This window comes from Larus michahellis, chromosome Z, assembly GCF_964199755.1.
Source record: "Larus michahellis chromosome Z, bLarMic1.1, whole genome shotgun sequence".
Classification (NCBI taxonomy): Eukaryota; Metazoa; Chordata; class Aves; order Charadriiformes; family Laridae; genus Larus; species Larus michahellis.
The window spans coordinates 15,424,888-15,451,954 of NC_133930.1; the positions used below are offsets into that span (position 1 = coordinate 15,424,888).

The 27,067-nt window shown below is 40.1% G+C and overlaps 1 protein-coding gene across 1 annotated transcript; it reads right to left on the minus strand.

The window, feature by feature from the left end:
* Window positions 1-1,374: 1,374 nt before the first annotated feature.
* On the minus strand, window positions 1,375-24,796 carry C9 (complement C9). Its single transcript, XM_074570792.1, has 12 exons — window positions 24,711-24,796; window positions 19,093-19,186; window positions 18,352-18,499; window positions 14,868-15,015; window positions 13,050-13,188; window positions 11,615-11,833; window positions 8,957-9,197; window positions 7,444-7,572; window positions 5,242-5,420; window positions 4,806-5,034; window positions 3,780-3,959; window positions 1,375-1,539 (listed from the first exon to the last, which is right to left on the minus strand). The coding sequence occupies exons 1-11, from the start codon at window positions 24,794-24,796 to the stop codon at window positions 3,802-3,804; spliced, it is 1,770 nt and encodes a 589-aa protein (XP_074426893.1). The 3' UTR covers window positions 1,375-1,539; window positions 3,780-3,801.
* Window positions 24,797-27,067: the final 2,271 nt, after the last annotated feature.

Here is a 27,067-nt window from a genome sequence, read left to right on the forward strand (position 1 = left end):
GTGCTCCAGCCCTCTGATCATCTTCGTGGCCCTCCACTGGACCTGTTCCAACAGGTCCATGTCCTTCTTGTGCTGAGGACCCCAGTGCAGGACGCAGTCCTGCAGGTGGGGTCTCACCAGAGCAGAGTAGAGGGGCAGAATCACCTCACTCGGCCTGCTGGCCACGCTTCTTTTCATGCAGCCCCAGATGCGGTTGGCTTTCTGGCCTGCAAGTGTGCACTGCCTGCCCATGTTGAGCTTCTTGTCCACCAACACTGCCAAGTCCTTCTCCTCAGGGCTGCTCTCAGTCCATTCTCCAGCCTGTATTTGTGCCTGGGATTGCCATGACCCAGGTGCAGGACCTTGCACTTGGCCTGGTTGAACTTCATGAGGTTTGCACAGGCCCACCTCTCGAAGCTGTTTTCTTTTGTGATGCCTGGTCTTTGGTACTGAATGTCTTCACAGTCGCTTGTGATGGGCAGGAGGCAGGGAAAGAAGGTTCCAGGGGACCCTTCCAGACCTGGACTGCAAGTATGCGAGGGACTGATCTCATTGATCTGATGGCTTTTACCACTCCTGTGTTTCCAAACCACTCAGCCCTTTTATACCTTTGTTCTTCACTTTTAAAAAGAAATCTGTTTTCTTGTATCTTGCTTCCATGTAGATCTTCTGGTGTCTAGTAGAATAGTTAAGTTAACATTAACAACTTTTCCTCATCAGGGACACAATTTTTATTTTTTTAAAATCAATTTAGCTGCCTTTTTTCATGAAACTTTGAGAACTATCCTTTCTCCCCACCCCAAACAAATTTTCCAGTAATTATCCGCTAAGTTCAAAAGTCACAGAGGAAGACTGACAGGTAGGTGCAATGAGGTACAATTGCCTCAGCCTTGTTTCCTTTGGAAGTTTTGCTGAAAATATGTATGGTAATATAACAACTCTTCTATCCGTTTGTAATTTGTCTCTGATTTAATGTAAAAATCTTTAACATATTGACATAGACAAGATACAATGTCAGGCTATTCAGCAAATGTTGGGAGGAGCAAGAGTAATAGCTCTAGTAAAGCTGCATGTCTTCATAAACACATTAGTGACTCAGGGTGTAAACTAGATGTAAATGGTGGGGTTGGAAATAAAACCACAAGGACATTTTGCTGAAGATAATGGCTCTCCCAGGTTCTTTACTAACAATGTACCGTCAATCAGCTGATGTTACATACATTATTCTGATACTCAGGCTGGACTTGAATTCTTGAAAATCAGTTTGAAAACATACCACAAAGAACTGTGAAAAAAACATTGACAAGGGGACACCGTTATGCCATTGACTAAGAAAGATAGGTAATGTTCTAATGATGGCCACAGAAAAATAAAAGATGGACCACATCTACTGCATCAGTTCATTTCTTTTAAGATGTTTATTGGTGTATTATTTTGTTTTGATTAGTGATCTTTAAGCTGCAGGTGCTTTTAAATCATGGCATTCCATTGTTCTTGTGTTGCTAGCTGGCTAGCAGAAACTGTGATTTGTAGAATTGGTTTGGAATCCATTGAAGATTTCTAAAAAAGGAGAAAAAATAGTAAAGAAATGATAGAAGACAGTAGCTACAATGTATATATTGGTCAAAATTTAAATGAAATAGTACTGTTGTTCACCAAGAACATGATTTCACTGTGTCTCAAATATGACTGTAATGTAAAGTAATTATAATGAAGAATGAGTCAGAACATATACCATGATTTTCAGAAGACTTAAGTATCTTACTTCTGCTGGAAGAGTGAGTACTCAATATGTTTGCTATATCAGAAGCCAAAGTTAGGTTAATTTTTTTAAAAGAGCTTTTACTATGCCATACCAGAGGAAACATATCTGAATACGTATGTATCAGCTGTCATGTCTGAATAGAAGCATGTCAATGATATAATGCAGGAATAAAATTAGGCTGCTTATGAGCATTTTTTAAGATAAGACCAACTTCACTGCATTAAGCAAAGGCTAACTTGATACCTTGCTTTTCACAAGAGGGCAGTAACACTGATCTGGGGCACATTCAGGAGTAGGGAAACACTTCCACAGAATACTTTATCATCCTGCCAAAATTAATGCTTCAGAGACTTCCTGAGCAAGCATGATTATCTACATGTTTGAGAACCTTCCATTAGTTTGTTTTGAGGTTTTTAAAATGCGTATTTACTTTTGGTATGCCCACTGTGTGAAGGACCAGACTTCAGTTTGTTTTGAGTCTGTCACTTGCTAGTTTTATTTAGTTTTCCAGCTCTGTATCATATTCTTCTCTCATTTTCTCTCTCCCATCTGTGGAATAGCTTATGGATTAATTAGCTTTGATAGCCTGGAGATGTAGTGCTGCATGGCCCATGAGTACTGTTATGTTTTGCTGGCCATGCTTTCTTCAGAATCACAGAATCACAGAATGATAGGGGTTGGAAGGGACCTCTGGAAATCATCTAGGCCAACCGCCCTACCAAAACAGGGTAGAAGTAGAATATTAGATACAACTGAACTCTACTTAAGCTGGGAGAAGGCAACCATAGAATAAATCTTCAAAGAAGAATCTTTAGCCTTCCGGTACCTGAAGGGGGCCTACAAGAAAGCTGGAGAGGGATGTTTTACGAGGACATATAGTGATAGAGAGTAACGGCTTTAAACTGAAAGAGGGTAGATTTAGATTAGGTATAAGGAAGAAATTCTTTACTCTGAGGGTGGTGAGACACTGCAACAGGTTGCCCAGAGAAGCTGTGGATCCCCCATCCCTGGAAGTATTCAAGGACAGGTTGGATGGGGCTTTGAGTAACCTGATCTAGTGGGAGGTCTCCCCGCCCCTGGCAGGCAGGTTAGAACTAGATGGTCTTTAAGGTCCCTTCCAACACAAACCATTTTATGATTCTGATACATATTTTTGGTGCAGGCAGAGATCTTGTTGCGAGACTTACCACCAGGGTGTTTCAGTGGGGAAACACTAAAAATCCTTTCCCTATCTTGCCATCTCTTTTCTTCTTGTGGTCTCCCAGAAGAGAGGGAACTTATGGTATCATGTTAAGAATAAAACCCAAGCACTTCCTGAAAACTGTCACATCCAAGTGGCTTAGAAGCTGCTTGCTCTCAAAAGGTGAAGAAAGTTGAGACCACCTTGCCATTTTATAGACCAGAGCATCAATCCTCAAAATCCTACTTATTTTTTTTGGTTTGCTTTGCCGTATTATATTAAAAATAAATATATAAAAATATAATATATAAAATATAAAATAAAATATATTAAAAAATAAAAAAAACCCTGACAAAACCTTGTAGATAATAATTAAACTATTTTTTTTCCAAGCTAAATGTTTCAAAACTGCTACAACAGTAACTTTTTTGGATTTAAGCATTCTACTTGTCAAGTAATAGAATTCAGACTCCCAAACTGTCTCTATATTTTGTTTCTGGAAAATATGTCTCTCTCCCTTTCCATAAGACATACCTTTTTTGATGGAGAGTCTGACTGGAAATGAAATCTGGATTTTAAGAGCTAGGTTTTTAGTTTGTTCTTATCCAGAACTTCATTTTAATCTTGGAGTTCTGTGATATGACATTGCTTGTCAAGAGTTTCAAACACAAATCTAAACATTCACAAATTTGAGCTACAGGGTAGCTGTTTTTAAAAGCTGTATCAAGTCACAGATTTAAGTGAAACATACCTTACCCATCACTTCTTCAACTGTGTCACTGAAATGCCCCGAACACTGCCGGACCATTTATTCTAAACAGCAATAAAACATTAGTACTTAGAGAGGCTAATTACCTATTTTTGAGCAGCATAACTATTATGGTTCTCCACAGGGCCGTTTTTCAATGCTTTCTCCCTGGCATGGTCTGCCCCCAGGTTCTGGTGTAGGATTATTACACTGGCGAGTTCGAGTGCTTTCTCCATTGATGCAGGTGGACCAGGCACTCCAACAGCTCCAGCCTCCATCAGTGACAACTGGTATTAAAACATCATATTAAGATTAGTCCAGCACCTCTCTGCCTTCTGTGCGGTGACAGAAAGATCAATTAGAGCTTTTTAGTTTGTACTTTTGAGGGTAGACAAGGTAGACCATTATTCAATTCTTACATTCTCGGTTGTGGTAACTCTGCAGATCACTGCAGCCTTCAGCATACAACACATCACACAGATTCGGCTTTTGAAAATGCCCTTGTCACTTGTAGCACTTGTTAAGAGCCCAGGGGTTTCAATATTTTTGTCACCCTAGGAAGCTGCCTGAATATCAAGTTCTAAGGGCCATTTTGGGCACTTGTGCTTTAAAAACCTGGCCACAGAGAATGAATTTACTGCACACACAATAAATTTTTTACATTTTCAGTTGCGGAACTATATTCATCTCCCTCTTCCTCTTTGTGGACCAATCTAATGTTAAGCTGGCACAATAATTATGAAATGTGATCATGTGTTAGCAAACAGTGCTTTTGCAGGAAACTGAAGACAAAACAGCTTATGACGTGGTGAGATTGCTTTTTCCTGAAATCAGTTTACCATTATTGCACCATGCTTCAATAATGCTCCTATTTACTTAAATGAACTTGGGGTATCATTCCAAGACAAAATAACGTATGTGGGACAGTGAACTCTAATTTAGAGTGCCCTCTTTATGGAAAGAACTCTGTAACTTACACTAACTTCTACACCATATACCCATGAGATTTGACAGCAGTAAGTATAAGGGAGTACTACAACATGCTTCTATCCTTATGAAGGCTCATTTTGTCAGGATATTGTTCACAATAACAAATATGCTCATTTTAGTCTGTCTGGAGTATATTTACTAACCTTTAATTAATGTAGATCTGGGAATCTGACAAGCGATTCCCTTAAAGTAGCTTGAGCACATGCAAGTACAGGCTCCATCTACCAATACAAGGGTGCCTCCATTTTTGCAGGGTTCACATTTGCACACACTGTATTCGGTAATGTAGTCTTTAATTGCTCTTTCCAAATTTTGTTTCTTTAAATATGCATCTCTCATCTTAACTGGAACAAGTGTCTGTATTGGAGAAGGCTGTAGAAGAAAAAAGCCCACGCATAACAGAATTTTCTGAAAGTTCTGAATCCTTTTGATATACCCATCACTAGAGCAAGCATCTGAAGTAACTGTCAAGATGAAGAAAATACCTGAAAGTTTATCATAAACTTGGAGTATCACCTCCATCTTAGAACAAAAGCTTTCAGACTGTAAGAGCCATGGCTTTGAAGAAGTTGTACTTACCCGTTGCTGTATCACTACTGGAGCATCAACCAAAGACTTAGCCCACTGTATGTAATCCTCTACATTAACCATTTTGGATCCTCTCAGTAACATTTCTTTTATTTTAACAGAAAAGTCAATCTTCCCTCCATCAACTAAGGAAATGACATCATCAATGACAGCATCATCCTGATGTTCTGCTGCAGAAAGAAAGAAGAGAGGCTGAAGAAGAAATTTTAATGCCCATGTTATCTTGAAGAACAGTTGTCCTTTCAGCGCAACCAGTCCATCTCTATAAAAGGATCACAGAGAGAAGAACACTTCACTCACTCATTGGGGCGGAATTCAGTCTTTCTTTGCTCATACCTCTTATGGGGAGGAAATCTATTTTGCAAGTAAATTAGAAAACCCTATATCTGAAAGGAAAAGAAGGGGTAGTGTAAAATGAAAGACATTATGGAGGTCATAGCCATTTGATAACAAGCCAAAGATAATACGAGTCATGCTACTGTATCACCTGAGCTGAGCCAGAAGAGAGCAGGAATTGGAGTAGTAGGAGCTTTTACTTCATAACTAAAACACAAGAACAGAGCACTGAAAACTATTGCCTCTGACGGGCTCAGTAGTAAATCTCCTTGCCTTTTGCAATTTTTAGGTCATGTGATAAAAGACTCATCTCCAGATGCACAAAGGAGCAGAGAGGACCAATGACAGGCAAAGAAACTTAAGTAGCCTAATCAGAGAACAGGGAGGCCCTGCTTGACTCCTCCTAGGCCTGTCTCAGCCCCACAGGGTGAGGCTGATGCTGAGTCAACAACAAGAAGAGTTAATGAAAAGGCTCTCTGGATGCAAAATAGGGCATTTTGGGATTGCACAAACTCAAATACCTAGAGTATACTTACGGGAGTGCCATTGAAGATGTAAGGGAGTATCAAAGTGGCTTTAGGAGGAACAAGCATGGGAAAATACAGGGTTAAAGGCAAAAAAGGGGACTGATTGCATATAGAAAAGTGACTGATCAGTGAGCTTGTCTGCCATCTACTGTCCTTGACCTTTGCAGTCTGTTCTGGCTTACCAGTAAATTCCATTTCTAAGTTTTTCCTGGCTGAGAGGACTCTATTTTATGTACATATATGTGTAAGGAGATCTGTGTGCCAGCAACTGAAGTTGCACACTGGCTGATAGGGACATGGTATTTGTGGTGCCAATAACTGGAGTGGGTTGGGATACATATGTCAGTGTGTGATCAGTAGCAAATATCGAGCAAACCTAGCAGGTGAATGGGAGCCGGGTATCAAAGTGGCTGTTAGTCTGGCCTAGATATGTACATGTCTCTAGAGTGCGACAACTGGAGGAGCTGGCTATTGGAGTTACCAGGGGTTCTAGGCCAAATACTGGAGAGACTCCAAGGTCCCGAGGTTGACTGAGACCTCTTTGGAAGTGATGGTGTGTCTGTGTAAGGCATCTGGAGACAAGAGGATCCAAGGGCCAATTGGCCCTGCGTAGACTGAGCACCTAAAGCCAGCTACTGGAGGCATCCATTGTGTGTGAGTGTGGGTGTGTGTGTTGGTGTGCATCAGGTGGTCTCTACCAGCAATGGCAGTGGAGCTGTGGGCCTTGGGGTCTTATATATCTGGGTGCCAGAAACAGGGGAGACTAAGGATCCAGTTGCTGGTTCAATTGAATGCCTAAGGTCAGCTGCTGGAGGGATCTGTATTGGCTATATATGTAAATTAAAGAGGGGCTGAAATACCTGAGGACTGTGTTGCCTGAGGAGAACATCTGCTCTAGCTGACCCTGCTTGAGCAAGGGAGTTGCACGAGATGGCCTCCAGAGGACCCTTCCAACCTCAATCGTTCTGTGATTCTGTGATATTTCCCACTGACAGACTTTCACCCGGATCAGATGGAGAGAACAGGGTGAAGCCATTGGTGCTGTTTGTGTTTGTCTGAGTACTGTGTTTTTGTCTATATTGATTGTGTGGCTAGCAATGTGTGTATGTACGTGTGCATTATCTAAGTGTGTTTGTATGTGTGCCTACTGGGAACACATGCTCAGCCTGGCTTGACCTGAGAGCATGGAAGTACAGCAGCCTTACCTCTACTGGTCTACTAGATTTGTCCTTTCCCTAACAGCAATAACTATATCTATTATAAAAGGGCAAGGAACTGGTATAATCTTTCCTTAAGCAAAAGATATAATATAAAATAAGGATATACTTACATCTGTCCTTCACATAAATCTTTTCACATTTACCACGATCAATATTAACATCGGCATGTAAGTTTTTATATGTAATACTGGCATCTAAGTGATAACCGAGGCATTTTTTCACATCTTCTACAGTGATACCTGAAAGTGGAAGTAATTAGGTGATTAGAGGGACTGAATGACCATAAATAATGTGATATTATTATTATTATTATTCTTGGGGAATAAATTTTAGAGATATTGCAAATGTTTATGGCTTTCTTGTTCCCATTTATCCTCTGCTTTTTGCATTTCCATGAAGTGAATGTGAGGATGATTGTATCTGAAGTGTCTGCACAGAGGCATGTGAGATCTACAATGATTCAGAAAATACCAAAACCCTGCAAAAAACGATTTCTGTTTTCCTTGATCTAGATGAAAGCAGATGTCCCTCTAGGGGCTACTCTTTCCATATTGGAATTGTGTCTTTCTCAGCTGATTATCATTTGGTCTTTTTATGTGCTAACTTGCTCAGTCCTCCCAGTCCCTCTCTCCCAATCTCAAACATGTTTCTCTTCTCCTTCTCCCAATAAAGTTATTTAAGTCCACTGATATCTTACAAGTACGCCATTCCCATAAGTTCTAATCCTCCTCTATCTGCTACTGCCTCCACCACCTCCTTTCTATTTATGAAACTCAGACTTCACTTGTGTATTCAGAAAGATTTTTGCTTAAGATTGGTACTTTAAAAAAAAACAATCCAGCACCACAATCTCCAGGTGCTGAACAGAGTTATAGTGGGATACATAAGTGACATCTTTGCCCCATGTCCTTTTGCATAGTCTGAACATCTGATAGTAATATTGTTGTTGGTGTTGCATGCAGCAGGTACTTATTTTCTGATCTCCAAAATCAGCATGAGTATTGCCTTTTCTAACTTTATTCCAGAGTGTTCATTTTAATACATCACAAAACCATATATATCTGAACTGCACGTGAGGGAGGATTAAATTGCTACTTTCATATTTTAACCAGGGCAAGTAAAATTCCAGTGTGATGTTAAAGTCTATAAAAACAGTTCTAACACACTCAAGTACACAATGTGATTTCTAGGAAGTTCTTCAATTTGTTCTTTATTTTTTGCCACCACCATACTCTTAGACTGATTGTACCACAAGAAGGTACCAATTAGCAAATTGGATTTAAGGTTAAGGCAGATCTTCTAGGAGTTGGGAATCTCTTGTGAATCATTTCACACCAATTTGTATTGCTAATATTTTGAAGAGGTTTCTTTAAGATTTTTTTTTTCTCAGTTACAGACTTACAATAGAGGCTTCAAATAATTTTGGAAATTACGAAGACTGACTCTCATCTTTGTTGAACTCATGTAATTCTGTAAAGTCATTGGTGTGCCACAAGCAGCACACGCTGAACTGTGCTTTCCTCAGCAGTGCTCCATATACACAAATCTGTTCTCATACATCTCTGCATGACTGGAGACTTGGTGATAATCTGCATACCATAGCAAGACCAACAAAATGCATACCTAATCGAGACATAGCGTAATTATCCAGCACGTACACAAGTTCATATTTTCCTCCTACAGTTCCAGAGACTGCATAGTGAGTTCCATAATCTTCCAGGAATTTGAAATATTCCCCCTTATCATATTCAGCAGGCAGAGAGTTTAGATCATCAAGGAAACTATCTGTGAGACGGACATCACGACTCCGCATTTGGAATCTTCCCAGCTGAATCTTTCCTTTTATAAGCAGAAAGGTTTGGTTCTGAATGCAGGGAGAAGAAAGCAGATGAATGTGCCATTCTATCATGTGGCACAGCAGGAAAATGTGTTCTATTTTACTTACAAAGAAACTGCAGCACTTTTAAACATGACATTCAATCTAGCATTTAGGAACAGAGACAAACTTGTTTAATTCAAATTAGAAGTTCTCCAATTTAAACTGAGGAAGCAGCAAGACATTTAGATCATTTCAGTTCTTGCAGTTCTGCAGAACTCTCCCCTTACTAATTTCAGCGAGCACTTTGTGATCTATTTGACAAGGCCTTCTCTTTAACTACACTATCTACCGAAAGTGCCTTTCTGACTTTCATAACGTTGGAAAGTAATTCCATATGGCTCACTAGATAACGGAAGCTTCCCACTGAGGTCAGCTGGAGTTTTGTCTTTGTTTACCGTCAGAAAAGAACTAAGTTCTCTCTTTTTTTGGATCACTTCTCTATTATTCTCACACTGTCACAAGGAAGGGCAAAGCCCGAATTAAAAACAAACAAAAAAAGAAAATAACATCATAAAATGAAAATTAGTCAGGAAAAAATCCCACTGAGACATTCGACCCATACATACATTCTAACTCTAGTTTTAGTGACTGATATTTTCATAAATTACACTGCAGATGTTTTTATATCATAATCTAAATTAGGACATAGCTGCTGCCTGTAACACATTACATTAGTGAAATAGTTGCACTTAAGACTCTAAGCAAACACATGCCTTCCAAATCCCATTATAATTTGCAGTACTAATGTCACTCCCTTAGCAGTAGTGCCTAACAGGAGGTACATAAATGGGATTTAGGAACTGACCATCACATTTGCTGGCACCATTTAAAGGATCTTAAACTGCTGACTCAGATGCTGCTTAGCACTGGCAGAAATTTTCAGGCACAAAAATCTCTGTGAGGAAATTTTTGTACGTGCAAATATTCCTGCCATCTGGCATGTAAAAAATCCCTTGCTCTCCTGGTGTCCCCAGGTTGCTCCTGGCTTTAACTTGCAGGTGAGCCCTGGAGTGTTCTTGTCCAGGAACTGCCACTCCAATAACTTGCAGCAACATGAGTTTACAGTGATAGACCTCTGCTGGTGACAGAATATGACTCATTTTCTGAACTGATCTCTGAGCAAGAATTTGAGACCAAAACTCCTATGACAGGCCACAAGACTACGAGCATCCTGAGCTACAAAACTTGATCTTTTGTGTCTGTGGAGATAAATGCTTTGAGATTGAAATAGTCCATTTCCATCCCAAGAAAACTCATACCAATACAAAATCAGTGCTGTACGTCAGCTTTGCTTTGTAGGACAGACCTTTCTCTTCAGCATAATTTTAATTAATCAGTTATAAAAGTTATCTTAGTTTTCCTTTCTATCCATTTGATCTCTAGAGCTCTGAGTGTGTCCTAGACAACAAGGCTGACAAGAAACTTGAAAGATTGAATTAGTTGAGGCAGATCTATTCTTCCTTGCATGTGGTACATTTCAGCATTATGGAGTTGATGTACCTTGTGATGGCATGTTGTGATCACATACTTTGGTGTATGTGGTGGGAAAGGGCATATGACCTGGTCAATTAATTTCACTAACACCCAGCTGCTGGATTAGGCCATAGTGAATAGCATGTCTAGTGTCACTTTTTGTGGTCTCTCTCTCTTTGACCTCACTAGATGCCAAGGCTACTTCTTTACTAGTAAATAAAATGAGGTAGGGCCTTTCCTCTGTCTCAAAGGGCAGGTAGAGTGCTATGGCTTGCGTGCAGCCCCAAAATAGGCTTGCTTTCTCCAGACTGGCTCCTAAGAACATTCCCTTCAAATATGCTGCAGGGGACCACAGGATGGGCATTGCTTATGAGCGCATGAGAGCTGGCACAGACCAAAATCATGGCAGTATGCTAGTAAAACTAGGGATTATCGTATGCCAGTGCTAATGTCTGTGCCTCTTAGCCCAGGGTAGTTAATTCGTACAGACATACCTGAATGGCCGAGATCTGCCCTTTCAGTTTTCTACATGTCTATTTTTTATTTACCTGGTGTAGGTGTACTCAGTGGCAACTTTTTGTCCCAAGACTTGACTTAATTTGTCCACATTGCACAAGATTAGAGCTGCTCTTTAAACAGGATGATATCAAAAATCTTTGGCCCTTTCTAAAATCAAGATCCTGTTAAAGACACGGGTGGTTGCTAGTCATGAGTAAACAGTGGGAAAATGAAGCTACATTTGGTTACCCTTCGGTCATGTCTGAAATCTTAACCCTAGTATTGCCAGTATTTCATTTTTGTGAATAAATGACAGAAAAGCAGCAGGCAACTAAAATACTTAGAAGGATTAATCTTGCATTATTCAAACACTGTAAATTTTACTGTTTGTAAAATAGTTACATTAAATCCTTTAGCTTGATTAAACTTACCCTTTCTGTGGAGCTTTGCAGGATAGAACTTAAACTTGAATTCTTGCTGTAGTGATACTTGAAATTTGCTTCTGAACCATTTTTTTTACTTCCTTCAGTAGGTGTGTATTTGAGAGACAGGTCAGCGTTAAAGTGTTTTTGTTTTTCTATGTAAACCTCTCGTAACATTTTTACACGATCATGGTAAAACACAGATGTGAAGGTTTTGTCTGCTTTTGTCTTAGGAAAGATAATGAAAAGGTTGTATGAGAAAACAAACCAGGCAGTAATACGAAAATGTAAGTAGCACTTTAAAGTCATATGTTTTACATAGCTTAGCAATACATTTTCTTACAGCTCTTTTTACTTTTAAAAGAAAACAAATGGAAAAATCACTTCATCCCCAAACCACCTAATCTGGATCAAAAGTGGTTCAAAAGTGAACAGAAAACTGCAGTGACAACATTCAGTGATTGTTAAATCTCAGCATGTAACACTGTTAAAGTAATTTATGTGTGTCAACAGTTCCTTTACATGTAAGGAACTCCTTACATTCTAGGAAACATTCCTACATTCTAGGAAACTCCTTCCTCGAATGCAGACAAGATTTGCTAATAGGTCCTGACATCTTAAATGAATCAGAATTAGGATTTTTCTTTCTTTCCTTATGGCAGACAGTCGCTAATTCAGAATACTTATTTTAGTGTTGCTTATTTTTGTATACTTTAGCAGAATATAGAGCTTTAGTAACTGAAAATGGTTATGCATCAAAATCAAATATAAGCAGTTATCTCTGGGTCAGATTTACTCATTTTGGGCAGAATCTGGTTTAAATTGTAATTGTTCCATGAAGTTCCTACTTACAGTGATAGGCAAAGCATTTGGTAAGCAAAATACTGCCTTGATTTCTGAAATGAACCTGACTTTGATGTTTCTAAAATCATCAGCATTTTTCGGGTTCAAATCTCAGTGGAAGTCATAGTCTGAATCTCAAAAGCCTATTTTATTTTGTTTCATTGGGAAAGAGGAAGTCATCACTCATTAGAAAACCCAAGCAGGGCCTGAGTATCGTAATATTATTCCTGCCTTTTTATCAGTGCCTTTTGTGTGTCCTTGAAAAAGCAGCTTGATTGCTGCTCTACCCAGTAAAAGGTATCATACTCCTTTCTGTACATCTCCTGTTTATCTCATCCACTCATGTTGTAAACATTCCAGAAATAGGTTCGTTTACTAGGCACAGGTGCAGCAAAGAAGATGTGGGAATTTATCTGGCACTGAGCTTAACTGCTAAAGCAAATGATAACATAACCTGTTTCTGTCTGGACTTTATTAAAAGCTTGATGCTAAAAAGCTGCTGCTGCCTGACTCAAGAGATGCGCTGAGGCTTCCAAGAACATGTCAGTGTTCAGCATTCAGTTAAAGAAATCCTAAGTTGCACAGAGGGACTTAGACTTACATCGTAAACGAGAACATGCACATTCCACGGCTTGCGGTAGTACGTCCGGGTGTTTCCATCACGCACTCTTTCACAAAGACCATTGAAAAATTCATTGTCAAATGGGCTGGCCATTGGCTGCATCCCTAAAACATTGATTCTACAAGAGAAGCACATGAGAGGTTATGCTTCAAAAAAGGAGGTGTCAGCACCCTTGCCTGTAGACAATGGTGTTGTAACTGGAAAAGTCAGATCCTGTAAGAGATGGAGACTGTAGCTGTGGGAACTGAATCTTGCTTCTTCCACAGCAGCTTGCCTCATCTCTTGTGATCCTCTCATCTGTGTAGTGAAGATAACGATAGATCTTTTGTAAAGCACTTTAAGGGCCATGTATGAGAAATATAAGATATTAAACACCAAACCCAGTGAGAGCATTAGGAATGAAAGGAGGTAAAAACCCATTTCTTCCTGACCAATATGTTTGTGAGGAAGCATTTCTTATAGGTTTAAAATGGACATCTCAACAGCTATTTTTAACCTGTTTTTTTCATAACTTATATTAGTTTGTTTCCTGGTAGGAACTTTGGTATCAAGCGTGTACAAGATCCATCAAATCTGTAGAAGGAATATACAGCTAGTCCTAGCATTATCTGTTCTCAAAAGGTGTGACCTTGTAGAATAATAGCATTGTCTGAAGCAGAGAAGAGGAAATCTGAACCATTACAAGTCCAGAGAAGAGGGCATATTGGCTGGATAGCTCTATGCTTCTATGTACTGATGTACAAAAGATACCTCCAAAAATAACTGCAAAAGATTCTGTATATGTTTTTTTTCCTTTCTATGTCTGTTTCATAGATCGAAATCTTTTCAGTATTTCCAATATTTATGTTTGATACATGTCCTATCTGAGTGTAGATACGTGTACTTATGTCAGTGTAGAAAAGTGGCTATCAATTCATCAAATTTGCCAGCATACTACCGCACATCTATAAAACATTTTGTCATGGAAGATTTTAGCAATGGATTGTAATAGGAAAAATAAATAAAGTACTTCTAACTAAAAATGCCCGACTTCCCCATGCTACAGCGGCAGCATTTTTGCTCTTGTGCAGTAATACTATCATCAAAACCAAATGACAATAACGCATCCTTTTCATTTAAACACAAGGTGGTGCTGTCGTACTCTTTTATTTTCGTTTCTTCCAGTTTGAATAGCTGCCTTCTAGCTCGGTTTGGAGGTAAACAATATGTCAGACTTTCTTTTTGTTTGAAACGAAAGAAATCCAGCAGGGTCAGAGAAGAGAAAGATTAATTTTTTAAGTAGATTAATGAGGAAAACTCCTGTAAACAATGAGGATCTGGAAAGTGGAGAATGGAATACTGGAAAAAAGCCACAGGCAGAGTGTTGTTGCAGTAAGGCATCCCATTGTATAAATAATCAAGATACTTTTTCTCCTTTTTAGACATGCATGTTAGTAAAGTAATTTGTAATGACTGATTGGTTATGAAATATCACTTGAAACATATCTATATATCTATAAGCTTTACATTTAAATAGTATCGTGTATATTCATGTAACTTCTATATATGATACTGCGTATTAAAATAATAATTGATTTACACTGTCTGTATAAATATTTTATCCTCCCCAAGCAAACAAAATAAAACAGTAGTTAGGTGCTCCTTCCAAAAGCTACGTAGCATTTCTAAATACAAATGCGAACATGATTCAGCTTCTACTTTTCAGAATGTCAGTGTGCCTCAGTATTTTCATCTGGCTTTGGAGACAGTCCTATACTCTTCACAAGGGCTAATACTACTTTTTCTTTCGTTACATACCCTTGCCCTGCGGTCCTGCCAACTTCAGACACATCAATATCATGTTGACGGCATGGTGATTGCGGATCGGAATCACAGTCATCTTCATCAGAAAAGTCTCCACAGTCATTATCTACATTACATACAAGTCGTCGCTTTATACATCGACCTAAGTCAAAGAATAAAACTTTGAATTAATAAATTTTTTTTCCCAAGATGGACTTTAAATGATATCCCCAGCTACTCTTTATTGAGATATCTTGATTGAGGGCAAGAACGAGATGCACATGCAGTGGAAGCAGGGACAGGTATCCTGGGAAGAGTATAGGGACACTGCCTGGTTGTCTAGCGATGGGGTCAGGAAGGCCAAGGCGCACCTGGAGCTGAACTTGGCAAGGGATGCAAAGAATAATGAGGTCTTCTGCAGGTATGTCAGCCAGAAAAGGAATGTCAAAGAAAGTGTACATCTCCGTGGTGAGCAAGACCGGCAAACTGGTAACAACTGAGGAGGAGCAGTGTGAGGTACTCAGCAACTTTTTTGACACAATCTTCACTGGCAATCTCTCTCCCCACTTCTTGAGTGGATGGTCCACAAGGCAGGGACTGGGGAAGCAAAGTCCCTCCCACTGTAAGAGAATATCAGGTTTGTGGCCACCTGAGGAACCTGAACATAAGGAAATCTATGGGACCTGACAAGATGCAACTCAGAGTCCTGAGGGAATAGGCTGTTGTAGTTGCCAAGCCACTCTCTATGACTCTTCATGAGATTTGAAAAGTCATGGTAGTCAGGTGAAGTCCCCAGGGACTGGAAAAAGGCAAACACTGCACCCATTTTTAACAAGGGTAGAAAGTAATTACTGACATGTCAGCCTCACCTCTGTGCCTTGAAAGAGCATGGAACAGACCCTCCTAGAAGCTGTGCTAAGGCACATGGAGGACAGGGAGGTGATTTGAGACAGCCAGCATGGCTTCACCAAGGGCAAGTCCTGTCTGACCACCCTAGTGGCCTTCTCTGATGGAATGACTACATCAGTGGACAAGGGAAGAGCTACCAATGTTGTCTATCTGGACTTCTGTGAGAACTCTGACACAGTCCTGCACAACATGGGGATTTGGGGGATGGACTGTTCAGTGGATGAGAAATTGGTTGGATGGTCACATCCAGAGGGTAGTGGTCAATGGCTCAATGTCCAGATGGAGACTGGTGACAAGTGGTGTCCATCAGTGGTCCGTATTGGGACCAGTACTGTTCAATAGCTTCATCATATAGACATACGTGACACAGACAGTGGGATCGAGTGCACCCTCAGCAAGTTTGCAGATGACACCAAACTCAGTGGTACAGTTGACATGCCTGAGGGACAGGATGCCATCCAGAGGGACCTGGACAGGCTTGAGAAGTGGGCCTGTGTGAACCTCATGAGGTTGAACAAGGTCAAGTGCAAGGTCCTGCACCTGTGTTGGGGCAACACCCAGTATCAAGACAGGCTGCGGGATGAAGGTATTGAGAGCAGCCCAGTTGAGAAGGACTTGAGGGTACTGGTGGATAAAAAGATGAACATGAGCCAACAATGTGTGCTTGTGATGTAGAAAGCCAACCATATCCTGGGCTGCATCAAAAGAAGTGTGGTCAGCAGGTCAAAGGAGGTGATTCTGCCTCCCTACTTTGCTCTGGTGAGACCCCACCTGGAGTACTGTGTCCAGCTTTGGGGCCCCCAGCACAGGAAGACATGGACCTGTTGGAGTGGGTCCAGAGGAGAGACAGAAAAATGATCAGGGAAGGGAACATCTCTCCTATGAGAACAGGCTGAGAGAGTTGGGGTTGTTCAGCCTGGAGAAGAGAAGGCTGCAGGGAGACCTTATTGTGGCGTTTCAGTACTTAAAGGGTGCTTACAAGAAAGATGGGGACAGACTTTTCAGCAGGGCCTGTTGCAATAGGACAAGGAGCAATGGCTTTAAACTAAAAGAGGGTAGATTTAGACTAGATATAAGGAAGAAATTTTTTACAAAGAGGGTGGTGAAACACTGGCACAGGTTGCCCAGAGAGGTGGTAGATTCCCCATCCCTGGAAACATTCAAGGTCAGGTGGACGAGGCTCTGAGAAACCTGATCTAGTGAAAGGTGTCCCTGGTCATTGCAGAGGGGTTGACTAGATGACCTTTAAAAGTCCCTTCCAACCCAAAGCATTCTATGATTCTACGAGATCTTTCTCTTCGTATATTTCTATCATAGTCATGAGGAATTTGACTCCTACACCCTGCCTCCTTCAAATGAAAAATACCCCATACTACTACATTTAATTATGAGTTTACTAGGGTGGCTAGGAAAAGTAGGTGACAGGAGAACTGCTGTCATTTGCAGAAACTTGTTACTTGCTGTGATTGTTTCTATATTAATATTTGATTATTAGTGTTGTTTTTTTAAAAAAATATATGAAGACAACACAGGAAAATAGTAATTCAATATCAACAAATAATTATTTCTGAATTGTTTAAATTTTTGCTATTTGGCCTATGTTATTTGGACACTGTAGTGTCCAAAACTATAGTAATTTGTGTTCTAAAGCAACAGTGAAGTAGAATTCTCCTGAAGTTGTGTATCACAGGTTTTACAAAGACTGGTGTTTTTTTTCTACAGGATTTAAAGATTTGGGGTAAATTTACCCTAGCATAATAAGCCAACACCTGTTGCTATCGACCGTCTCACCTGTAAGTGCCACACAATGGCTATGAAGCAGTAGTTAACCACATAGTTTCTCGTTCTTCTTTCTCTACTTGCACTTCAGAGTACTTGAAATAAAGACAATACTGATAATGGCTTGGGACTCAAATTTCACTTACCATCTTTCCTTTTCTGTTTCGACTAGTTTTATTACCATTAAATTTTCTTATTTTATTTTGATTTATGATGAATCTTGAACATTACATTCATTCATATGCCATGCATGTATCACTTTAAAGTTTACATCTTACTTTGGATCTATAGGCATTCTGGTCTCCAGCTAGCATCTATCATACTACTTTGGTCAGTAAAACTCCCTGTTCATTTTGTTAAAGTTCCTTCAGTCCTAGTTTTTCCCAGTGATTTTTCATAAAACACTGATTCTGTAGCAGGTGGAGCAGTTACACTAGAAGAAAGGACACTCATAGTATGGTCAACTTTTAACCAGAGTAGAAATTACAGGAGAAGAATTTAAATTAGATGCAAATTATAATGGGAGATGAGAGGAATATACCCCTCTAAAGCGTTGTTCATGCTGTGGTTTTGGCTTTGTGGCTTTGCATCCCACCTGTCTACCTTCTGAGGAATCTCTTTAAACCCTAGAAATAAGGGTTTAACAGTTTCGAGAAAGCATCCCCAACTAGAAAAGCACTGAAGCATATCTTTCTTTTTGTGTATGTATTTTGTCCTGAAAGTAAATGGATTTAACTCCTTCACAGTACTAAGTAAAATGTGTTTTCCTGAGTTATTGCATAACTCGCTATGACACAAAAACAAAACCTACCAGAACTGCATTGAAAGTCAGCACCACAACCTGGTTCTGGTTCTTCAGGACAGACTTGGCTGGTTTTACAGCTTTGTGTATCTCCTAAGGTCTCCAGGCATGGTGTTCCACCAAACTGTCCAAATTGTTGAATATATCTAGAGCGATACTTGAAAGAAAAATAACACTATTAGCATTGCTAAGAGACAACACAGAACTACCAGAACTGAAGGATTTCCATCTGAACTTAGAACTTTTCAAAATGAATCATCTTTGGTGAAATTTTTGGTTGAAAATCCAAAGGCACAGCCCATAGTGTAAAAAAAGTGTACAGGAACATTGAATTAATAACAATGTCTTAGCAAGTATGTAGAAATAGTTATTTTTAACTATTTAGTTATTTCACGATTTTCATTATTTTCAACCCAGGGATGAAATGCATCATATATATTTTGTATGCTTCCAAGTCTTTCATAGAAAATGTATTGAAAAGTAACGTTCTTAACAGAAACATCCATTTGGCCAAAAAAAGATAATTTCTATCAACAAAACATTTTGAATGAGAACTGCTGACCAGTTTCGTACATCTGGATGTAGTCTTTTCTTACTCTGATGACTTCAGATCTGAAATTATGGGTTTCATCAAAACACGAACATACAATATTAAGAGTTGTAATCTGATATTTTTGCATTACCAAAAGGCAGACAGATAATGTTCCTTTGGTTGTGGCTTTGGAACAAAGACTTCCAACTATAGCTTACCCTTTGATAGGTGCACGGGTCGCAGGGGCCCCAAGCGCTCCAGCTGCTCAGCTTACAATCTATCGGAGATGGCGCATTCAGTTCTCTTGTTCCCCTGTGGAAAGCTTTTTCTGAAGAGCCGTTAAACAAAACAGTCCTGGGCAGTACACTAAAATCATATGTGAGTTTGTATTTAAACAATAGACTGATATTTTAGAAGCATCTTCAAGCTGTTTTCTTCTTCATTTTCACAACAGTACTTGGTACTTAGATGTATAAACAACTGCCTAATCTTAAATTCTTCAGTGGTTTAAAACTACATGAAAAAAACCCCTTGACTTAATGGGACAGCTCTTTTTTAGATCTCTGTGTGTACTCATGCTTTTCTGGTGGGTCATGTGATTGAAGAGAATCAAATAGCACATGGAAGACATCTGCAGTTCCCCTGTTCAGACAGTGGCTGTGTTGCCCATACTTAAAGCTGAAGACAAAGGCACAGCAGCACACCTCAAATAGATGAGGCACTTCAATACATGTCTCTGATTTTTTGAGCTTATTAGCTTTAATGGGTGTCGTGGTTTGGCCTCAGACGGCAACAAAGAACCATGTGCCGCTCGCTCGGGCCTTCCCAATACGGAAAGAATCGGAAGAAAAAGGCAAAACTCTTGGGTTGAGACAAAGGCAGTTTAACAGAACAGCAAAGGGAACAAGCAAACAACAACAATAACACGGATAGAGGAGTATATGAACAGGATTACGGAACGGCCGCTCCCCGACTGACCCGGGGTCCCTGCCCATTCCAAGCGGTGACTTCTTCCTGCCCCAGCAGCTCAAGGTGGGCATGGCTCACATGGGATGGAATACCCGTGTCCCTGCTGGAGCCCGGGGAGAATTAACCCTATCCCCACTGGAACCAGGACAACGGGGTTGCCCTTAAGCCTAGATAAAAGTTTAAATGCTTTCTTGAGTTGAAAGAAGACTCATAAATAGCGGTATTATTTGCCAATAAGCTAACGTATAGTTGGAAAATACAGACAAGTGTTTAACTATATAAGTATTCTTCAGTCGAACAGTTGAATACTTTGCCAGTTAGGCCTGTATTTTCTAGAGTTGCTCTTTCATTTCGGTGCCCAGTTTTAAAAACCATGGAACTCCAGGCTGTCAGTAAGTGAAAGGCTATCACTATATAGAAATCAAATTTATATGAAGCACACACAGTTAGACATTAAAACTGATGCACTGTAGGATGAGTTGTTAATTTTAAAAAGCAAGGCCAGTAGTTTACTGGTGACCTTATCTTTGTAGGTAACAATGCTGGAAAGCAGAGGAATGGAGGAGCACTGAGGTCTAGTTTGCCTGGTTCGCTCTCTCTAATTTACTCTGATTTGGCCTTACATGCTGAGTATTCATCTACTGCAAAGCAATTCTCTCTCTGCACTCTCCATGTTAATGCTCTACAGTGGACCTTCTTTGCTGACCCCAGCTGCCTGGCAGATCTGTAGCTGCTGCAGCATGATGTATGGGCTTTTGTTGCAAGCAGGGCCTTGCCCTTCACTCTTTGACCCCCTTCCGTTGTACAAATATGTTAGGAGTCCAAACAAACATAACCTGATTCCAGATTCCACAGGATTGAGAAATCTGCAGTTTGGACAAGGAAGGTATACCAGTTGGTTCAACTTTCTGATGCGATTTATTGTATGTTCAGGTTACACACGTAGTAAGTTGTTATTGAGACACTAGATCAACCTATGTCTCTTTGCAACTATTGAATCTTAAAGAGCTCAGGGATCACAGAGTAGTTGTGCAACCTTTTATGCACTCAGCTGTCCCTGGCTGGCTCTTATGCCTCAGACTTTCCGCTGTCACACACACCAGCAGTAAACATGCACCACAGCTGCTGCGGGAAGTATCTGTCACGCACTCCCACTGTCTTGCCTGCTGCTCCTAAACAACTCTCTTCCCAGAAGTCTCCTGACCTCAAGCTAGGGCCTGCAGTAAATGGATCCTTGGCTGAGGAAGTTGATTTTAACAGGTGGGATTCTCAAAAAAGAAAACAGCAAAAAGCACAAATATGCCCAATAACTATGGATAGCAGAAATAAGAAAAGAATTAAGAATTCTTTCCATACAATAGGTACCTCCCAAACTCTTAGCTGGTAGGGAAGTGTGAACCTTTTCCACACATCCGGCACCAGGAATTGGGGTACCTGATAGAGGATGCAGATCCAAGTCCATTTTATACAGAATTCCCTTTCACTAATTCTCTGGTGGTGTCTGAGCACCTAAATGAATAACCCACTGGTTGGCAGATGAAAGTGATGGGAACTTGGGAGATGGCATTGCCTTGTTCTTACACTTCTCCCTGAGCATGCTTTAATGATCATTATCAGGAATAGGGTAATGGATCAGCTGTCTCTTTGCTCTGACCCAGAAAAGACTGTGATTAGATTCATCATGGTACTTTTAATCTGAGCCTTTTCTTCTACTTTCATATGCCCACTTAGGGGCCAGCTTTCTTTCTCCAGTGCTGTTGAGGTTTGCAGATCCAAAACACTCTGCAAGGTGTGCTTATGTACATTGGAATGATACTTCATCCTGGGAACTGATACAGATATTTGAAATTATAATTCCACCTGAATCTATGCTGCAGTCACACTTTGAGTAATATTAAGATTTATAACTCAAAGACAAGAAAGAAAAGGAAAGAAGTATACAGCTTCTCTTAGAAATGTCTACAGAAAAGGCAAAATCCTAGAAGGTAGCTGTACAGACATGGAGGCATCATCAGTTGCTTCAGGGGAAATGCCATCTGAATATAAAAAAGCTCAACACTTCACCATGAGAACAATTAAATATTGGAATAGGTTACCCAGGGAAATGGTAGAACATCCCTTACTGGAAACATACAAGACTGACTGACACGAGAGGACTCCTGGATGACCTAATCTAAGGCCCTGTTTTGAACAGAGCATGGTACAAGATCTCCAGAGGTCCCTTCCAACTTAGAGTTTTCAAAGTATTCTACAGTTCTATGAAATTCTGGAAAGTTGTAATGTATTTGAAGTTTGATGTAGCCCTCCAGCCTCTTCAAAGACAATTTGCCTGTAATTAGCTCATCTTACAAATACTTCAGCAATAATACAATTACTGTAACTCCATAATAAGCAGGCAATGGTTTGAAAAGTTGCTGTACAGTATGCTATTAAGTATTTTTCCACAACTCAGCATGACAGTAACATCAATGGGGGGAAGAAATGAAAATCTGCTGGTCTGGCAAATGGATGAGAGTCACCTTGTTCTTTCCTGTATCTGCAAGTATGGCTGCATATATGACCTTTCCATCTCTTTGCTTGTGTAGGAATGTAAACCTCTGAGTAACAACATCCATTCAGACATCTTGGGTTGAAAACTGACAGGTTGTCCTTAAAGATGGTAGGAGCAGGAACGCTGAGACACTAGACCTTAAAGATACCTCAAGGCAACTAATAGGATTTCTAAAGGCAGATGGATGTCTTATTCCTAGAAATTATCAGGTATTTAGGAAGGGAGGTATTTATTTCAGGAAGGATGGGGAGGGACCCTTTTTCAGGAAGAGTAATGGTAGGACGAGGGGTAATGGTTTCAAACTGAAAGAGGGTAGATTTAGATGGGATATTAGGAAGAAATTCCTTACTGTAAGGGTGGTGAGGCACTGGAAGAGGTTGCCCAGGGACGCTGTGGATGCCCCATCCCTGGAAGCGTTCAAGGCCAGGCTAGATGGGGCTTTGAGCAGCCTGGTCTAGTGGGAGGTGTCCCTGCCCACGGAAGGGGGCTTGGAACTACATGATCTTTAAAGTCCCTTCCAACCCAAACCATTCCGTGATTCTCTGATTCTGTTTAGGTACTGTAGAAGTTTACATTGAAATGCATTTCTGAACTTTTAAATTATTACCTTAAAAATACAGCCAAAATCCCTCGCAGGCAATAAGAACTAACCATGAAGAGCAGTGTCTAGGAGGACTGCCTGAAGGAGTGATCAGACTCAAGCTAGTGCAGAACTTGAAGAGTCTCCCAAAGGTTCCTATAAGTCATTATTTTGACTGTAAAATAAAAATTCCAGGCAGGAAAGGCTGGGTTGAACTTTTAAATGCAAATAACACAAGGTGGCACAAGTTTTCACATAATCCAAACTGAGCAGCTTGTGCAAGAATATTCTTTGGGTGATGTACACACGGCCCTGGGCCCCCTCCGGGTTAGTGTACAAGTTTCACATGATTTGCTGCAGATCCAGCTTTAGGGTTTTGGATTTACTTGAGGTTAGAGAAGAAAAAAAAATAAAAAAAAAAATCAGAAAAAGCTCATTGCAAGTGAGTCTCTTGAACTCTGAAACATCAACAATGCATCCACTATCCAGATTGGTCTGGAAATTCAGAGGGACACATACAGAAAGAGCACTTTACCCAATATCATTGTTTAGGAAAAACAAAGATATTAGGAAAATTGTCAGGCTTGTCACCTGCACATTAAACCAAAGGACAAGGGGTTACTGAAAAGCCATGCTGAAACAGGAGCTACTAAGTCACACAATTTAAATAGGAGTGGAGATAAAGGTAGCTCAGCTACTGAAGAATGTCACTGAAGGTGGCAGTTAGGAGCAAGAACTTCAGAGACAAGCATGGAAATCAAAATACCTTCTCTGCTGTCCATTACTGGGGAGTTTTGAGGGACAGAAGAGTGCTCTTTAGAAAGGAAGAGCCTGCTATGGACTCTTTGTAATAATCATGTCTTCTGGCTGGACTGCTTCTCACTGAATGTATCAAGCCTGTGGTTTAATTAGATCTGAATACCAAAATAATAATAACCATCAAAACATAAGGAGAGAGGGAAGCAGCAGTCTTTATAGTTTTGAAGGCTACTCTTCAAAGTCTGTTCAGGTATTTCAAACAATAATGGCAGCAACCACCCTCGGGCCTACACACATGTCCAAGAGGCAATGCTCAGTTGTTCAGGCAGTATTCACATGCCTTCACAAAATGCTTCTCATACTGCAATTTAAGTCTTGAAGCAGATGGATCCCAATTTATTCTTAACGCACCTATATCTGAGACTCACATTTTTTCACCACTTAGTACTGACCTTTGTTATAAATGACATACAGACTAGGCAGCTATGTTTCAGGTAGTATATATTTTCACTTGTTTTCACATGATATTTTTGCAGGGACTAAGCCTTTAGTTCTCCTTCTAATGATACTTCCAATGGAAAAACAAAGGCTAGATTTTCAAAGAATTAGAAACAGGCAGTGTAAGAGACTTCAGGAATTGAAGTACTGTCAGATAAAATTGTGTGTCTCCAAGTAGAAGCAAATTGAGATTTGATTATATTTTCACAGTCAGCGTACAATAGATGAGTTGCCTGAGCTCCACCTCCCTGCACAAACATGGCTTCAACTGCTATCAGTCACCATTATCGTGCCACATACATCCAAAATAAATGGATAAACCATTTCTGCGTGACTCCTTGAAACACAGCAAGAAGTAGTTTCCTTTTTCGTTGAATATCTAAGCAAGCCACCATTAGAGATGTCTGCATTGGAGATTTATACTCTGAATTAGAGAAAGAAAACAGTATAGACCTCTGCAGAAGACCAAGGACACTTACCTTCTAGTTTCCCCCAGAACTAAGGCAGCCACCTCTAAACTGCATAGTATCGATATAAGCTGCAGGATAACACACATGCATCTCATTTTGTAGCTGAATAGACAAGAATTGCCATGACTGAAGTCACAATGTCTTTATTTGTTCCCTTTGTTATTTATTACCAAGAGAACAAACAAAAAGCAGTGCTTACTGAAAAATGCCAGTTGCTAGCCAAAACTGCCTTACGGTAAGTGCTCTAAAGTCCACTTGTCAGAAAATTCCACTTTTTCCTGCGTAGAGACTGGGAAATAGTGTAAAGTAGTTTCAAGATTAAAAACAAACTATTTTTGTTTACTAGTACCTTTTAAATATGGGAAAGACATTTTCTATTTCATTAGAGATCAGTTAACTGCCTAGTAAAAAGCTGTCATAGCAGTGACTCATGTAAGGAACAAATAGTTCCTAAAGCAGAGCTGTTTACAAGAGCAAGTTCAGCGCCTAACATCCTTGGAATCCTCATTGGAGTACTGGAGGAATAAAGTCCTAAGATTCCTTTTTCCTTCCACCCCCAGCCAATATAAGAGAGCAACACACATTTTTTTTGTGGTTTTGAAGAAGACTAAGACTCTTCTAGCTTTCACTCTGTCACCAAAACCCAAACCACAAGCTAGCCCTTTAGAAGGGCATTCCTGTTTAGTAGTTTGCTGTAATCCAGATTTAGGGCATCATGTGTTGAACATAGTCACAAGACAGAAGTAATTCATAAATAACACACTGTTTAGTGGTTAAGAATTAAGTGTCTGGATGCAAGCTTAAAATAATCATCTAGTATAAGTATATTGCAAATTGCTATAGATAAGTAAAAAAAAATTTAAAAATACTACTTTTAATTTTTTCTGTCCCCCCCTTTTTGTGGGAGAGAGAGGAGAAGGTGGGGAATAGGGCAGGCAGTTCTCCCCCCTCCCCTGCATTCAACTCTTAATTTCGGATATTTTCATTTAGATGAACTTAAATCTGATGCAGCCGCAGTCCAGTTTGCTGAGTCCAGTTGCACTGAACTCATTTGCTGAGCAAGAATGCAAGACACAGACACTTCTAATATTGTATTGTTTCATCATACCTGCTTCAATTGGTACTATATATACACCACCACAGTTCATGGTTCTTTAAGACTGTGGAATAATTACTAAATTGGCTAAAAATACAGAAGTACAGCATTGTTCACACATTAAGGAAAAGTATAAAATCAAGAGGCTTCTAAGGTAGAAAATAGCCGCAGCTGGCATGAAGAATACAACACCTGTGGTTCCCTGATAAGGATGCTTGTGAAGCTGCATGAGGTATGGGGCAGGATGCAATTATTCTGCGGCTTTACATTATGATGTATAGCATATGATACCACGAAACAGATAACTGCCAATTAGCTGCCCGCTCAACACTCAGAGCCAACATTTTGTCAAATTTTGACGAAATGCTGTCCTTTGGGTGAACTTTGCTCATTATAATACCAAAACACACCTCCATCCTGAAGGCTACCCACCTCCAAGGTGCGACCACTCCTTCTTGAGTCTGCGCCCTGAATTTCTCATAAACTATACCTTTAATTGTGAAGCGAGAGAATTTTACACCAATCATAATAAAAGTATTAATGACTGAAGTCACTCAAACTCCACCTTGAAGATAACAAATAGTATAAAAACAGCCCGAGAGAGGGGGGATACCCAGGGAAGACACCATCACAAAGAACTCCATTGCTGACTTCCAGGACCAGCCGACGGGCTGAGCCTCTCTTCCCCCCCATAGGGACACCTTTGGGTAAGACTTAGACTATACCGAGTGCTTCCTCGGGAAACTTAGAAATTTCTCTAGAGAATCTCTTTCCTACATTTATAGCCAGGCTGTATCGTTTATAACTTTGTCACGCATTTTGTATACTTTTATTTGCACGTGCTTTGCAGACAGTGTATTTATCACTGGCAATCCTAAGAATCTGTTTAAATAAACTGCACTTTTTAAGTAGCTAGTCATTTCGGTTTCTCACTGAACGCAACCAAAGACTCGAGAGTGGCCGTGCTAGTTCATGAGCACGACTAGACTGAAGGTGCAGTCCACTATTAGTGTATCCAAATCGTAACAGTTTAATACTTATTAAACGCGACTGGACTGATAGTGCTGAATTGGGCATCACTCAGAATTTAAACCTAGCCACACCTAGCCTCCCACCTCAGTGAGGGGTGTTGGAACGCAAGGGGGTTTATTTTCTGCCAAAACCACTTTGCCCCTTTCATGCAACAAAGACAGAGACTAAATCAGAGTAAACAACTATTCAAACTAAGCTAGCAGACCAGCAAGCATCTTTGGCCAGCTTATAAGAAGTC